Here is an 18353-nt window from a genome sequence, read left to right on the forward strand (position 1 = left end):
ATGGGTAAAGGTGGTCAACTGTATGGTGATAGATAGAAACTAAACTTTTGGTGGTGAGCACACTGTAGTGTATACAGAAGTTGAAATATAATATTGTACACACAAAACTTATATAATGTCATAAACCAATGTTACCTCAATTAAAAAAAAAGGACTTTGGCTTAGTAAAAGAAAAAAGGAAGAGGGTTTAATACTAAAATCTAAGGCCAATAAGCAAAGCAGCAACTCTCACCACAGTCGCAGAAGTAGCAGTACAAGGGCCTTGACATGGTTGCAAGGAGATATAGTAGAGAATGAGCAAGAGCTGAGAATGATGATATATTCTGAAAAGGTATGTCAGTGACTTGGGACCTATGGAAACAGGGGGTGCTGGGTTGGAGTTCTGGGACCCATATGTAATTATTTTTGTTATATGACATATAACAGGGAAAACAAAAGCCAGATAAGATCCATACCTGAGTGTGCATGTGTATTACTGTATTTGTCCTTGATTTATAAGAAGGCAAACACAAATCAAATGAGATCTATGTGTGTGATGCGGGTAGAAAGGACAAGGCAGAGAGAAAGAGAACTAACCATATGGATAATGAACAGATGGGAAGACTTGACAACATTAGCTGTGAAGTGGTAAACTAGAAAGTGAGGAAGAAATAAAGACTAACAACAAGGAGAAAAAAAAGAGTGAGAAAAAAAGAGCAGAAGAAATTGGAAATGACACTTTACAAATGACATTTTAAAAACAGGTCTGGAGTAGTTTTACATTTATTTTCAAGTAGCTAGAAATCAGATATGACCACAGGTGTATATTTGGTTTGTAAACAGAATCTAAATCTAAGGCCTATTTTAGAGAAAGTAACATACTATATATATAGTTTATGTATGTTTTGTTCCTGAATTGGGCTGTATAATCTTTAATATGGTATATGTGAGGTCTAAATTACAAAAATAATTTATTCATTAAATTAATAATTTTATTTTACTTAAATAATTTCAAAAAGACAGTTCTTACCAGGTGGTATACATCATCTAAACAAGTAAATTCATTAAAGCTGATATTAAGTTTTCGTAGTCCTGTTAACTTGGAGAGATCTCTCAATTTACTCAAGCTGTTTCCATGTAGATTCAGACTCTGAAGTAAAATAAAATGTAAATAAAAAATAAGACAGATTATATCCCAATTATAGCTATTTAAATAACATTAAGAGAGAGCCAATGAGAAAAAAATATAATTTTGAAAGTATAGTCTGATTTTATAATCTGATTTTAAAAGGTATAGTTTCTAATAGCAGCATTGCATCTGGTTCTTGATTAATTTGGTCTTCCACTTGCTCTAAGTTTATCAATAATCGGCATGAAATTCTTTTTAGAAAATGGTTAAATATTTTTGTTGTGATATTCATTAGGGCAGACCTATTTCTCAGGCTAGTGAACAGTGTAGGCCCTAAAGATTTTGGGTATTGGCTAGGTTGCCTCGCAAGAGAAAGGATGGCAAGGATACACCCTGATTACAGGAAACCATATGAGGGCACTGGACTAAGGAAGAAAGGCTGAGGGTGTTAAAGTGGGAGACACAACATCAAAGAAGGAATTGGGAGAGTGTCTAAGACAGTTTCTACATCAGAATTTGGCCCAGATTTTCCCTGCCCATTTGATCCTGGGCTGTATAAAAATGAATGTTATTATATTTTTATATTTAGGGGAGACCATGATGTCTACATAATTTTTCTCTTTATACCATTGTGAATGGTATCAAATGAAGATTTATGTATAGTCTACAAAATAAATAGTGGCACAAGAAAATGTCAATATAATTGACCACACTATTCACAACAAATGGGTATCATGATAAGATCAGGTTTCTACCTCCCAACCCTCTTCACTTACCACCACCATCTTATACCCTATTATACTGTGGACATAACTAAATTCCTGGCAGGGAGAAACAATTGAATGTCAAATAGTTATCAAAACTTTGCTAAAATTAAGAAGGGCCAATTTGTGCAGACTAGTTTACAGGTCACATATGACAGATTCTACAGATACCTTACACTTAACATGTTCACAATTGAATTCATCATCTTCTCTTATCTGCTTGGCAGTCCATATTTTCAATCCTGATTAAGAGTTTCACTATCTAACATATTGTTGATCATCCGTTTCCCCTCTTTTCTATATACATTTGATTCTAGAAATGTTTCTTAAACCAGCTGCTCCATACCATCACCACTACAGTGCCTTTGTTCGGACTATTATTTGTCCTTTGGACTACTACAATAGTTTCTACTGGATTTCTATACCACCAGTCTGACCACAGTTAAATCTAACCACAAGCTATCAATGTTAGGGTCTTTAAAAACAGAGAGCCTATTCCCTAAACAAAAGAATGTAAACTTATAAATTTGCCTTCTGAAATCCATCTTAATGTGGCTATAACCTCTTATTCTTCCAGCCACAGCCTCATGTATCTTCTTTGTATTCCAACCTACACCTATACTTCCACTGTCACACACCCTATGTTCTAGTCACACTGAATTCCTCAGTGTTCCCTGAAGACACCAGGATCTTTCAAAACCATGTGCTTATAGATAAAGTATTTCCTCTGCTTGGAAGACAAAAACAATGAAATCTCTCATATCCTTCAAAAATCCACAAAAAACCCACCTCTTTCTGTGGACCTCTCCCAGCAACTCCAAACTTCCTGTATTTGTTTCCATATCTGTCTCCTCCACTGAAATAATATCCTTGGGGCAGGGAAAATAACTTATTCATTGAACCCCCAATACTTACTTCATTGCTTAAAATACAGCAAATCTCAGTAAATGCTAAATGAATAAATCAGTGCAAAAGCCAGACATAACTGACAACTCTAATTTTCAGTATTTACTTGTGCTGTAAGAGAATATAAAATTATGTTACTCTGGGTTTTTTATTTCTACATATTTTATTTATTTTTATAGATGTCCTCATAAAACTCGACCTAGTGGGGATAACTGAAAAGAAAATAAGAGGTATGTACCCTCCCCTCAGTTTCTCTTACAGTAACGGCACAAAGAATGGAGAACAAAGGGTGTGATATCTAAATATCCTTCTTCTAATATTTAGTATTCTTACTAGAAACCCTAGAAAATTTGCTGGCTTTTAAGCAATACAGGCAAATTTAAGATGAAAAAGCCCCTCCATTCTTCTGTTATGCGTGTTGACCAAATTAATACAGTCAGGTGGAGGTCACAAGCTGGCCAAGATATTCTGAAGTCTTAACTCTCCTCTCTGTTTCTTATCACAAACCAAAGATAATAAAAAAGACCTACCTTCTGGTGCTGTTTTTTTTTTTTTTTTTTTTTTACTTTTATTTAATCCCTTTAAATCTATAGGAATACATGTTCTAGAAGCTCAGTCCAATCAGAGCACATTCATTTATTAAACCTTTCATTACTGAAGCTTTATTATCAAGAATTCATTACTCAAATATGAAATCTTGACAATATAGTTCAGAAACAATTTTTCCATGCTGTCAGCTGGAAGATTGCTCCTGTAATAAGTATACTGCACACTTATGATAAAGGTGGTGACATTGCCATTATGTTATGAAGTTTTCCTTCCTCTCTAATAATAATCCTCTAAGGTAACGACAATCTCCTAGACTTGAAGATTTGGTGGATAATGCTAACACAGTTTTACCAAAGCAATCCCATAAACTTTCCTAAAAAAGTGTTTCAAATATTTTTAGAAGCAGGCTGAAAACTGTTGACCTCACTTATTATTTTAAAAAATATTTTTTGCTTTCTCTTCCTGTTTCACACAATCACTTGAGAAAAAACTGTCATCATAAACAATGGATTTAGAAATGTAACGATGGAGCAAAGTAATTGACTTTCAAGATAAAAATCATTTCTGAATTTTTATCTGTACCTTAGCTTTCAGTGCATGCATAGAAAGATAGTGTCATGTAAGAATAATTTGTCTTCTTAAGTATTCTTATCAATTTATCAGTTAATATCAATTTGTTTACTACTTCTGCAGGTTCAAGCAAACAACCCACTTTCTTTGTTAAGAACCACTCAGACATTCTGTTTTAAAACAAGTAACTAATGAGTATCTCATGTGTGCTAGGTATTGTGCTAGATAATGGCAGAGTTGATGCCAGTCCACTCAGTGTTTATGAGTAAATTAGAAAAAGGCATCCTTACCTCAAGACACCTTTATTTTCCAGCTTTTAGAAAATTGTTGCAATAGGCTGATTTTGTTAGTAAAAGAAATTTTACCAACAGTCATCAAAAAATTGTTGTAGTAAATATACTACTCTTATTTGAAAGTTGCCCCTTAGGTGTGGCCCTTTTGTTCAGTGTACACTGCACAATCTTATATTGTTGCCCTCATGCTGGGAATATAAATGACTAAGAACAGCCATAATCTCTGCCCCTGTGGAATTTATAGTTTAGGAAGGATACAAAGCATATGACAAAGGAATCTTACTTAGATTCTTATCTAGACCTAGAGGTAAGAGAAGGATTTAATGCTTAAGTATAGATCAAAAATATGTGTGGGAGTTAACTAGGAGAAACAGGGTCAGGGGAGAACATTCCATGCAGGAGTACAGTGCAGGAGTACAGTACAAGTGCAGAGGCTCTGTGTGGCTGCAAACGGTACATTAAAGAAACAAAAAGGAGGCTGAGCATACGTTGCTAAAGGGAGGGTAATATGAGAAGAGTGTGGAAAGACAGGCCAGGGACCAGGTCATGCAAAACCTTATAGGCCATATTAAGGACTCTGGTTTTATTTTTAAAACAATGGAAAATCATTTGAGCATTTCAAATAGGAGTAGTGAGGGATGACAAATCAGACTTGCATTTTGAAAAGACTCCTCTCACTTCAACATGGAGAATGGGTTGTGGCCTTAAAGCGGAAGCAGGACAAGGCCTCTTTTGCATAGCTCTAGTAGGCATGTACCTCCCCCACCCCCCAACACACAGACACACACACCTTGTATTGAGTTATGGTCAAGTTATAGAGTGAATGGCATCCAAAGAGCACATTAACAGAATATAATGTGCATGGTGCCTCCTGGAGTTGTGTAGTAGCCCTATGGAAGTAGTCTAGGTCGGAGATAAAGGGAGTTTGGACAGAATGGTAGCAGATTTGAAATGGACAGATTGAGAGTCAAGATATAGAGGGAGGCTTAATATCTCAATAGAATTTCCTTAGTGTAAAGTAAGTTGCTTCGATAAGTTACTCAAATTCTGTTGATTAATTTTGTAAAGATAAAACTCCTGTATTCTATGTTGATTGGTCCTGGAAACTGTTTTGAAACTTACTATCTTAATCAGTTAAAGAGAGTTTATTTGTTATTCAGGAATGAAATTCCTTGCAAATTACAAGGCTACCTCTAGACCTCCACTGTCCTCTATGATAGCCACTAGCCACATGGGGCTATTGAGCACTTGAACTGTGTCTGAACTGAAATGTGCTGTGAGTGTAAAATATACTCCAGGTTTCAGAGACTTAGCATGAAACTATCTGTTAATGAATCTTCATATTGCCTGTATGTTGAAATGATAATATTTGGGATATATTGAGTTAATTATAATATATTATTAAAATTGATCTTACCTTTTAATTTTAAATCTTTAAAAATGTGGCTAGGGCTTCCCTGGTGGCGCAGTGGTTGAGAATCTGCCTGCCAATGCAGGGGACACGGGTTCGAGCCCTGGTCTGGGAAGATCCCACATGCCACGGAGCAACTGGGCCCGTGAGCCACAACTACTGAGCCTGCGTGTCTGGAGCCTGTGCTCCGCAACAAGAGAGGCCGCGATAGTGAGAGGCCTGCGCACCGCGATGAAGAGTGGCCCCCGCCTGCCACAACTAGTGAAAGCCCTCACACAGAAACGAAGACCCAACACAGCCATAAAAAAAAAAAAAAAAAAAAAAAATGTGGCTAATAGAAAATTCAAAATTACATATATGGTTCATATTATATTACTACTGGACAACACTGATCTGTAGAAGAAAAGGGCTGGGCACTTTTAAGCATGCCCGGCATGGACAGCATGCTGCCTGGCATCATCAGATAGGTGGTTTAATATCTTTAGATTTCATGCGATAGATTCTGACCAAATTCAAGGTTCGTGTCCCCAAATTTTATTCCTCATAATACTCACCACAATATGACTGTAAATGCTAGTGTTGGCAAGGGAAAGTATTGTTTTATCATCCAAGCTAATAAGTTTTGGTCTGGGCTTGATCCTGGGATCCATTTTTATAACTTCATCATCAAATTTCAAATCCTGGGACAATACTGATCCTTCTGAATTTTTTTTGCTTTCTTCTAGGATAACATTGTTGAATGCAGAAAATAAAGAGTGAGCCTTGACCTAAAAAATTTATTAAAAATGTTGAAAATTTGGTTGCTGTATCTATCATTTTGAAAAAGAAACAGGCTATGTAGGAAAGATGAATTAACTTTTTTTCCTGTTATATAGTAATATCTATGATGAGTATCACATTAGGAAATCTATGATAGTAGATTAAAATTGTGTCCTCCTGCTGAAAATTCCTTAAAACTAGCAAAAGACAATTTAAAAATATTTTATAACAGTGGAGAGGGTACCAACAAAAGACTAAAAATTGTGAGATATAAATCAGAAGGGACTGAACTGATAGACAAATAGGAGCAGAAATGTAACCTGCAGCCAAAATATGTGCAGGAGATAACCACTTCAAAGAGCAGATCCCAAGAAACTTGATGTTCAGAGTGAACAAATAAAATAGCAGGAGGATGCTCTAGGTAATTATCAGGCAACTAAGTAATTATCATAAGAACTGTGGATGAATGGGCAAAAACAACATGAACAAACAGAAATGGCTCTAGAAAAAACCAAAATGGTCCCTAAGAGAATTTTTTTTTTACTTTTTCATTTTATATTTATTTATTTATTTTGGCTGCACCAGGTCCTATTTGCAGCGCGCGTGATCTTCATTGCAGCATGCGGGATCTTTAGTTGCGGCACGTGAACCCTCAGTTGCAGCATGCATGTGGGATCTAGTTCCCCAACCAGGGATCGAACCCGGGCCTCCTGTGTTGGGAGCATGGAGTCTTACTCACTGGACCACCAGGGAAGTCCCCATAAGAGAATTTTTTAAAATCTGGGAGAACAAAGCATCTATAAAAGAATAGGCTGCTGTAGAAAAGAATAGGGTAAATGCTTTGAAGTCAAAATAAAAACAATTAGAAATAGAAAATATTCAATAAACGTTCTGAGAAACCAAATGGATACGACAGCAAATCAAATTAGCAAGTGGAAGCTAATATTGAGGACATCTTCCAGAACACAGAATTTAAAAACAGAAATGTAAATACAAGAGAAAAAAAATTAAAATACATGCAGGATCAGTTCAGAATGTCCAATGTTTAACAAACGGAGGTTCCAGAGGGCTTAACAGAGAATGGAAGAGAAGAAATGATCAAGGAATTAAGAGAAAGAAACTTCCCAGAGGTGACGAAAGAACTGAATATTCCGATTAAAAGAGCTCATGAAGTGGCAAGCAGAAGGATGATGGAGCTCTTTGCCAACATCACTGAAGTCAGTCACAACAGCCAGGGACTTGGCCTCACTACTTCTTGTTATTTCAGTTATTCTGTTTTCTGTTTGTTCGGATTTCTGTGTCTTTTACTGAAAGCATATTTGACTGATACAATCCGCTTCATAACAATATAAAATATAAATGCCCAGAACTATACTTAACAAGAAATGTTTAAGACGTATATAAAGGAAAATGTGGGAGAGGACTTGAGTAAATGGAATAACTTATCATGTTCCTGGATGAGAGGCCCAATACTACAAAGTAGTCAGTTTGCCCCAAATTAAATTTAAATTCAATACAATCACAATCAAATCCTAATAGGACTTTTAAATAGAACTTAACAAACTGTTTCTAAATTTTATTTGGAAAGGAAAATGTTCAAGAATAGCCAAGAATTAAAAAAAAATATAAGTGGGGACAGGGGAAGAGAATTTGCCCTATCACATATCAAAACATATCATCAGGTTGTAATAACCAAAATAATGTGGTAGGTGTCCAAGATTAGACAGAGAGATCAATGGAATAGAAATAGAAGGATCTATAAATAGACCCCTTATATATGAAAATAATTTTAATGATAGCTAATATTTCAAAATAGAGTAAAAAAGATGATGCTTGGTCCATTTTTAAGGATAAAATTATTTGACCCCCCCCCACCTCACACAGAATAAAACAATTTCTAGATAGAATTAAAAAGCTAAAAGTTTTAGGTACTTCCCTGGTGGTCCAGTGGTAAAGGATCCGCCTTCCAATGCAGGGGACGTGGGTTTGATCCCTGGTCGGGGAACTAAGATCCCACATGCAGTGGGGCCAGCTAAGCCCATGCGCCACAACTACTGAGCCCGGGCACCTCAACTAGAGAGCCACCTGCCACAACTACAGAGCCCATGCGCCCTGGAGCCCGTGTGCCACAACTAGAGAAGAGAAAACCCGCACGCCACAACTGGAGAAGAGAAAACCTGCACGCCACAACTAGAGAAGAGAAAACCCACACGCCACAACTAGTGAGAAGCCCGCACACCGCAACGAAAGAAGAGCCCGTGCGCCGCAACAAAAGATCCCACATGCCTCAACAAAGATCCCATGTACTGCAACTAAGGCCCAATGCAGCCAAAAAAAAAAAAGCTAAAATTTTTAGAACAACCTATATTAGTATTGGAAGAAAATAAAGGAGAATATTTATATAAGCCTTATGAAATGACACATAAAATTCAGAATCCATAATGTAAAAGATGGAGAGATCTGATCTCTTAAAAATTAACTTGTAAATTACAAATGAAAATGACAAATACTTTTTTTGCTACAAATAAAATGAAAATACAAGTGACAGAAAACATTTGCAATATATATAAAAGATAAAGGATTAATATCTAGAATGCATATAAAGATTTTTCCAATCAATATGAAAAAGATTGAGTCCAACAGAAAATGGTCAAAGGATATAACAGCTGATTCATAAAACTATAAATAATCTATAAGAACATGAAAGGATAAAATATCCTTTCTTTGGCCATCAGATATAAACAAAAAGATTGATAATACCTGTGTTGGTAAAGATGTAAAGAAACAAGCACTGTCACACACTGTTGGAAATTTATAAAATGGTTCAACTTCTGTAAAGAGTACTGGCAAAATCTATCAAAATTAAAACACATATATTCATATATCCTTTGACTAGCCAATTCTTCTACAAATATGTGCTGCAGAAAAACTTCCATATTTGTATGGAAGATGCATCTGCAATGATACTCACTGAAATATTGTTTTAAATAGTAATAAAATTGGAGACAACCTATGTTTCATCAACAGGGGAACAGTCAAATAAATCACAGTTTAACTGAATAGTATGAAGTCACCAAAAGACTGAAGTATAGACCTATATGTACTGAAGTGAAATTTGTCCAAAACATATTGTTAAAGGCAAAAATTTACAGAATACTTAGAACTTGACTCTACTACGTAAAATGGTATATGTTGTTATATGTGTAAATGCACAGAAAAAAAGATTGAAAGCAAACCCACAAAGCTATTAAAAGGGGATGCCTTCATGAAAGGGAGTGGTGCTGGGATTGAGGTGAAAGCAGATTTTCGTGTTTATTCTATATTCTTCAATACAGTTTGAATCTTTTCCAGTGAGACTACAGTTATATATTACTCATGTAATATATTTGCATGATAAAATATTTAGGTGTCATAATGATTTGTTTTGAAAATTAAGTCCTTTAAAGAATAATCATTTTATACTTATATATAGGCGTACCTTGTTTTATTGTGTTTTGGTTTATTGCCATTTTTTACAAATTGAAGACATCAAGCAAGTCTATCGGTGCTATTTTTCCAACAGCATTTGCTCACTTCATGTCTCTGTGTTACATTTGGTAATTCTCATAATATTTCAAACTTTTTCATTATTATTATATTTGTTATGGTGATCTGTGATCTGTGATGTTACTATTGTAATTGTTTTGGGGTGCCACAAATCATGCTCATATAAGATGGTGAACTTAATAAATGTTGTGTGTGTTCTGACTACTCCACTGACCAGCCATTTCCCTGTCTCTCTCCCTCTCTTTGGGCCTCTCTATTACCTGAGACAAGACAGTCTTAAAATAAGGCCAGTTAATAAGCTTACAATGGCCTCTAAGTGTTCAAGTGAAAGGACGAGTCACATACCTCTCATTTTAAATCAAAAGCTAGAAATGACTAAGTTTAGTGAAGAAGGCATGCTGAACGCTGAGATGAGCTGAAAACTAGGCCTCCTGCTCCAAACAGTTAGCCAAGTTGTGAATGCAAAGGAAAAGTTCTTGAAGAAAATTAAAAGTGCTACTCCAGTGAACACATGAATGATAAGAAAGTGAAACAGTCTTATTACTGATATGGAAAAAGATTTAGTGCTCTGGATAGAAGATCAAACCAGCCACAACATTCCCTTAAGTCAAAGCCTAATCCAGAGCAAGGCCCTAACTCTCTTCAATTCTATGAAGGCTGAGAGAGGTGAGGAAACTGCAGAAGAAAAGTTTGAAACTAGCAGAGGTTGGTTCAATGCAGTTCAAGGAAAGAAGCCTTCTCCATAACATAGAAGTGGCAAGGTGAAGCAGCAAGTACTGATGTAGAAGCTGCAGCAAGTTATCCAGAAGATACAGCTAAGATCATTAATGAAGGTCGCTACACTAAAAAATAGATTTTCAATGTAGATGAAACAGCTTTATATAGAAGATGCCATCTAGGGCTTTCATAGCCAAAAAGGAGAAGTCAGTGTCTGGCTTCAGAGCTTCAAAGGACAGGCTGAGTCTCTTGTTAGGGGCTCTTTTAGTTGAAGCCAATGCTCATTTACCATTTTGAAAATCTTGGGGCCCTTAAATGCTAAATCTACTCTGCCTGTGCTCTATAAATGGGACAACAAAACGTGGATGACAGCACATTTGTTTACAACATGGTTTGCTGAATATTTTAAGCCCACTGTCTAGACCTACTGCTCAGAAAAAAAAAGATTCCTTTTAAAATACTACTGCTCATTGACAATGCACCTGGTCACCCAAGAGCTCTGATGGAGATGTACAATGAGATTTATGTTGTTTTTGTGCTTGCTAACATAATATCCTTTCTGCAGCCCATGGATTAAGGACTAATTTCAAATTTCAAGTCTTATTATTTAAGAAATACATTTCATAAGGCTATAGCTGCCATAGACAGAGATTCTTCTGATGGATCTGGGAAAAGGAAATTGAAAACTGTTTGGAAAGGATTTACCATTCTAGATGTCATTAAGAACATTCATGATTCAGAAAGAGGTCAAAATATCAACGTTAACAGGAGTTTGGAAGAAGTTGATTCCAACCCTCATGGATGACTTTGAGGGGTTCAAGACTTCAGTGGAGGAAGTATTGGCAGATATGGTGGAAATAGCAAGAGAACTAGACGTAAAGCCTGAAGATATGACTGAATTACTGCAATCTCATGAGAAAACCTTACAGATGAGGAGTTGCTTCTTGTGGATGAGCAAAGAAAGTGGTTTCTTGAGATGGAATCCACTCCTTGTGAAGATGCTGTGAAGATTGTTGAAGTGACAGCAAAGGATTTAGAATATTACATAAACTTAGTTGATAAAGCAGTGGCAGGATTTGAGAGGACTGGCTCCAATTCTGAAAGAAGTTCTGTGGGTAAAATGCTATCAAACAGCACTGCAATGCTACAGAGAAATCAATCGTGAAAGAAAAAGTCAATTGATGCGGCAAACTTCATTGTTGTCTTATTTTAAGGAATTGTCATGGCCACCCGTTACCTTCAGCAACCACCACCCTGATCAGTCAGCAGCCATCACCGTGGAGGCAAGATCCTCCACCAGCAGAAATATTATGACTCACTGAAGGCTCAGATGACGAGTAACATTTTTTAGCAATGAAGTATACTTTTTTTTTATTAAGGTATGTATATATATATTTTAGACATAATGCTGTTTCACACTTAATAGACTACAGTATAGTGTAAAAATAACTTTTATATGCACTGGGAAACCAAAAAATTAGTGTGACTAACTTTACTGCAATAGTCACTTTATTGTAGTGGTCTGGAACTGAACCCACAATATTTCCGAGGTATGCCTGTATATATATTATAAACATAACATTAAGAGGCTTCAAATTACTGTTCCGTTCTCATTTAAGGAATTCCAGTTTTTAAAATGCATTCATGGGATTTCCCTGGTGGTCCAGTGGTAAAGAATCCGCCTTCCAATGCAGGGGACATGGGTTCGATCCCTGGTCAGGGAACTGAGATCCCACATGCCTGGTGCAACTAAGCCCACGCGCCACAACTACTGAGCTCGCATGCCTCAACTAGAGACCCTGCGTGCTGCAAACTACAGAGCCCTTGTGCCCTGAAGCCCATGTGCCACACAGAGAGAAGCCTGTGTGCCACAACAAAAGATCCTGCATGCCTCAACGATGATCCCGCGTGCCGCAACTAAGACCCACTGCAGCCAAAAAAATAAAGAAAAATTTTAAAAAATGCATTCATACCACTGTAATATACTCAAATTCTACGATGTATTCAGGCAAAACAAGGTCATGATCAAAGACAAACCACTTGTACTGCCGAATGCTGCAATCACAGTTTCTTTGTCCCATGATAGAATCTAGGGTAAAATAAAAAACAAAAACAAGCAAAACAAACATTCTTCAAAATGATATATAATATACTTTTTTCACCCTTACATTGATTAATAAACAACAAACTCAGTAAGTTCTAAATATTATGTCATTGAGGTTTTTTTCTCTTATATCTTCCCACCACTGTAGACAATTTCTTAATTCTATAAATACTAGTCACCCTTTCACTACAAAGACTAGTAGGGTTTAGTTTTATTCATCTCCTTTTCCTTTTCATACTTTTTCACTTTTCTATTCAATGTTTAGCCATATAGTTTTTGACAAATATATTACTTTTTTGTTGTTAAAAGTTGGGTGGGTTCTATTTTTTGAAATACATATATTATACATATATATATATATCTGTGTATATAAAACATAAAACAAACTTTTACAAAATAAAATATCTACACGCACACATATATAAATGTCACTGAAGTAGGAAATAGAAATATAGAAGTTCATTAGTAGCTAGGAACAGGTTTTTATAAAAAAGTTTATAAGTTTTGTTAGGTAGAGGTTAAACTGTAAGCATCTGTATTAAATGAAAATATTTTGTATTCAGAAAGATGAAAAAAGATTTATCTTCATGGCAGACATACTTAGTAAATATTTTTGAGGAATGAACACTGAATTAATCATTGGGTAGTTGGCTTGACTGATGGAGTCCTGATCACGAGCCTGAACACTCTGGCCAAGGAAAACCTTTGTAATCAGGAGGATGCCTAGTATGAAAAAACAAAATGTTTTAACACTAATTCATTTGAATAATTTTCCAATATCATCTTCCTTATTGGCCCCAGACTTGACTGTATATTTTGTAAAGGTAGAGATCCTGGCTATCTTGTCTGCCACCGTAAAGCACACAGCACACTGCTTGATCCAAAATAGGAGCTCAATAAATATTTGTTGCATAAATAAAATGGTTATAAAAGAGAATTCCTGTGATTATATCAAGCAAAGCTTTACAGAGAAGGAAGAAGGAAAGAAGACAATATTTATCAATATTTTTATGAATTAATTTAAGAAAAGAAATTTGTTGTTCTTGTTAACTAGGTAAAAATTCATCTCTGTATCATCAGCACATAGCTTAGATCATAAGAGGCACTCAATATATGTCTACTGAATGGATGAACATTTCTTTTCCCTTTAGGTATTAAGGAACCTTGAAATTCACTAAATCCTAAGGATCTCTAGGAGTCACTGAATCCTATGAAACAACTTCTAATTACTATGCATAAAGTATTCAGATGACTTTTAAAAACTATGTACAAGTTATGAAATGTAAATTTGGAGAACCTAATTGTTTTAGAAAGTATATTCCAGAAGGATCAAGAAAAACATCATGGATATTTTTTTTTTTTTTAAAGATTTTTCTTGATGTGGACTATTGTTAAAGTCTTTATTGAATTTGTTACAATATTGCTTCTGTTTTATGCTTTGGTTTTTTGGCCACAAGGCATGTGGGATCTCAGCTCCCCCACCAGGGATCAAATCAGCACCCCCTGCAATGGAAGGTGAAGTATTAACAACTGGACTGCCAGGGAAGTCCCTGTCATGGATATTTCTTACATGAGAATGGAGAGGATGAGAAAAAAAGAAGCAAATGGTTTTTTCAAATAGGAGTTCTTTCTAGATTCAGTAATCTGCTTAATTTTCTGATTATTATTAACTGAATGAAAGACTGCAAAACACACATAATTTAGTTCAGCATGAATCATCTTATAACAGAGCTAGAGTCTGGAACCTAGAATATTACTTTTATAGAATTCAGTTAACCAGATTTCTGACTACCCAGTCTTCCGAAGGTTGCATAGTTGAGACCAAAGAATAGATGTCCCTTACTCCCTGACCTGATCAATTCTCTTTATTTTACATTCTTTGGTACTATGCATTATTCATAGTACAAATTCATCTTTGTAGCTCTTATTATAATTGTAATTTTACATTTATTTGGATATTATTGTTTGTAAGCACCATAGAGGAGAAACTGTCTAGTCTGTATTGACTAAATCCCTATCACCAACCAAATGCCTAATACCCAGTAAGCATTCAATAAATACTGGTGGAACTGAAGAATGAAAAGTGGAAGAGGGTGGGGCAAGAGAGGACATGATGAGCTGGTCTTTGTCCCCAGTTTGTGGGTACCTGGGAACCTCTCCCAGAAGTGTCCTACAAACTGACTCATGTACTTTTATTTACATATATTCAAGGTGCAAATAAAGTACTAATAACTGTGACTAAATTAAGATACCAAACATTTATCTTCTATAAGGCAACTTTAAAGCAATCCATACACTTCACAATTTGTCTTTAGCCAATTTTAGATTTATAACCAGGGTTTCTTATCATCTTATATTTTGATAATTAAGGACAAATAAGTCCTGCCTTCCCGAGTGCTTTATATAATGATGATCATATAAATAGGCCAAGTTCTCTTTTCTCTTTCCTATGAATTTGGGGTTTGTATGGTGATTGTGTGTGTGTGTGTGTGTGTGTGTATAACATGTACATAAATATGTTAAGTTTATTTTTAGGACACAACTTAATGAACAAAAGCAGATTATGAAAAGTGTTTATTTCATATAAGATGGATTAAATATGATTAACGAATAAGTCTCACACTATTGATGTTGCTGATAATAATCACTCAGTAAATATTTGTTGACTACCTGACTAAAGTAATAGATCAGAAAGTCATGTATCACTACACTGGTAAATACTAAATAAAATGGGTTTCAGAAAACCTCCCAGGTTGATAAAACCAAGTATCAAAAATATGAAAATAATTAATGAATTTCAATACTTAGAACTTAAAAGTTCAGAAACACTGCATACTTGTATTACCATGTCTGAAGAGCTCATGCTCAAGAGAGTTTTTCTTCTCATCCTTGTACTTTTGCTGTAGAAATTCAATTCTGGGACACTCACATATACTTAGGCTGTTAGCAAGAATAACAGCTTCTTTTCTGAGAGGCAGCTGTAAAGAAAAACAAAGTATGAGTATTTTTACAAGACTGACAATACTTCAACTTTAGTAAGATGGTTTATCATTTTATGTTTATGTGTCTGTGCAAGGAAACTGCAGGTCAGACTCACTGAAAAGAAGTAGATAACCTTCAGGTGCAACTTTATTCTATAAAACCATTTATATATTTTAAATTTATATGCAAATAGATTTATGAAAAGTAATACAGAACAACATTTGTTCCTGTAAAACCAGCCAGAGTCAAAACTGACCACTCTGTGTGGTGCAGGAGCTATAGTTTTGCACATTTTCAAGGATACTCCACTAGCAACTGTGCAAATTCCAAAAAGAAAATTCTGTGGGAAATTACACTGAAGATTCTTATTTAAATAAATAAATAGTCTAATAATTGGTCTAATAATCTACATTATTTTCCAGATACATCTCATTGTGCTAATGCATGGAAATTTTAGTTTGCATTGTGATTAGAGTTATTTCTTTAAAAGTGTTTTATCAGAAATATTCATATTACTTGCTGTGAAAGCAGCTCTAAAAAACAAACAAAAATCTCTATTTTTAGCAGTAAAAAAAAAAAACTAGACCTAAGAGAGATTATATGATCTATCCAAGGACTGAAGCAGAAATTGTCAAGGTCATGATTTGGACTCAGGTCTACTCCTCCTTTGCACTATCTTGGAGTTTTGAAATTATTACTAGCTTAATATTAGTAGCCAAATTATCTAAAATATATCTTTTATATAAATGCTGAATTGCCTATTTTCTTATTGAAACCTGTTATTGAAAGAGATTTAGAAAAATAAATACTAAAATGTGGCTCATCTGATCACAAATTCCACATTCTAGTAATTATAATCTCAGATTTTCCATGAACATCACTAAATATCCATTAGATAGAGGCTATGTGCATGGCTCTCTGCCTGGACCAGACACTGCCAAACTAAGCCAAATCCTCCTTCTCAGCTGCTTACACAGCATATCTTTTTAAATCAGATCCCATCTCTTAAATGATGCAGAACATAAATGTCAATCTTTACTCATTGTGTGCACACCATAACATAGAAATTTAGCTTATCTGATCTTTGTGCTACCCAGTGATTTTTCTAGCCAATTATGTTCCCCCATTTCTAAGATCTTAACAATGAGAGTAATTGATGGTGTGTGGAGAAATAAGGGCAGAATAGTAAACTTTAACCTTCTGGTATTTTCTTGTTTAGAGGCAAGACGGGGAAGGAAAAGGAAACAAAGATGGGACAACCAGAAAAATGTGAGGATAACAATAGTGTATGGATGCTAAAGGAGAGTTTCAAAATGGAAAGAGCAATCAAAAGTATCAAATGTTTCAGCAATAACCTGCCTCCTTAGCACAGAAGGCTGCGTGTCAGTCTCATAATCAAATGTTTCAGCAATAATGGTGAATTTAATAAAAATTTTTCTATGTGCCAGGAACTGGTCTAAGAACTTTTTTGGTAAATTTTAATAATATATTTTATTTAATCTAATATTTCCCAAATATTATCATTTTAATATGTAATCAATATAAGAAATTATGGTCTTTTTTTCTGTACTAAGTCTTCAAAAACTGGTATTATATGTCTTAAACCTTTAGCACACCTTAATTCTGACCAGTCACATTTCAAATGCTCAGTAGTCACATGTGGGTGGTGGCTACCATATTGGACAGAGCAGTGTAGAGTGCTGCTGGAAGGATTAGAGATATTGTATCTCCTTTAGGAGATGCAGGGGATAAAGTGCTAGCACAGTGTCTGGCAGGCAGAAAACACACAGAAATAGCCCCATCCTTCCTCCACCCTCTGTGCCCATGATGGTTCAGAGTTCTCTGATATGACCCTGAGCACTTCACTCGCCTTCCTCAATTCCTCACCTCCTTCCTACTTCTCTTCCAGAAAGTACAGTGAGGGCACTCTCACTATACCACCCTGCTGAAGCCACCATCATCTCTGGTCTGAGCTGCTGTAGGACCTCCCCCATATAGTGCCCCTGTCATTGCTTCTACCCTCTCCAATTTATTCTCCACCGAGAGGCTGGAAAGCTTTCTTGGTGATTTTTTTTTTTTATTGTGGTAAAAAAACCACATAAGGTAAAAGCTACCATTTTAACCATTTTAAAGTGTACAATTCATTGGCATTAAGTACATTCACGATGTTGTACAACCATCACCACTATCCATTTCCAGAACGTCATCCCAAATTGAACCTGTATACTCATTAAACAATAACTCTCCGTCCCTCTATCCTCCCCATCCCCTGGTAACCTCTATTCTACTTTCTGTCTCTACCAATTTCCCTATTCTAGATACCTTATGTAAGTGGAATCATACAGTATTTGTCCCTTTGTGTCTGGCTTCTTTTACTTAACATAATGTTTTCAAGGTTCATCCATGTTGTAGCATGTATCAGAATTTGATTTCTTCTTATAACTGAATAATATTCTATTGTATGTATATACCACATTTTATTTATCCATTCATCTGTTAATGGACATTTGGGTTGCTTCTACTTTTTGGCTATTGTGAATAATGATGCTATGAACAAGTATCCAAGAACTTTTTTGCGCATATCTCACTAAATCCTAACCATTCTGTTAAGTAGATACTATTATTATCTTCACTTTACAGAATG

General features: G+C 35.4%; 1 protein-coding gene and 1 long non-coding RNA gene across 4 annotated transcripts in view; one reads left to right on the forward strand and one right to left on the reverse strand.

Moving 5' to 3' along the window:
* LOC309626210 overlaps positions 1-12590 on the forward strand; it is an 88380-nt gene extending 75790 nt beyond the window's left edge. Inside the window, exons 3-4 of one of the 2 annotated variants that reach the window (XR_014243028.1) lie at positions 2958-3008; positions 11838-12590. This is a non-coding gene — a long non-coding RNA (uncharacterized lncRNA). The other variant, XR_014243029.1, reaches the window with a different exon arrangement.
* Positions 1-18353, reverse strand: part of LRRC9 (leucine rich repeat containing 9) — a 101620-nt gene that overhangs the window by 48932 nt on the left and 34335 nt on the right. For both annotated transcript variants that reach the window (XM_082386427.1, XM_082386426.1), the window contains 5 exons: positions 15573-15705; positions 13328-13450; positions 12597-12712; positions 6156-6368; positions 1010-1129 (listed from right to left, as the gene is read on the reverse strand). In XM_082386427.1, coding sequence (XP_082242553.1) covers positions 1010-1129; positions 6156-6368; positions 12597-12712; positions 13328-13450; positions 15573-15705 — 705 coding nt within the window. The remainder of the gene's footprint in view (positions 1-1009; positions 1130-6155; positions 6369-12596; positions 12713-13327; positions 13451-15572; positions 15706-18353) is intronic.

The sequence above is a fragment of the Balaenoptera borealis genome (assembly GCF_965194805.1).
Source record: "Balaenoptera borealis genome assembly, chromosome: 3".
Taxonomy (NCBI): domain Eukaryota; kingdom Metazoa; phylum Chordata; class Mammalia; order Artiodactyla; family Balaenopteridae; genus Balaenoptera; species Balaenoptera borealis.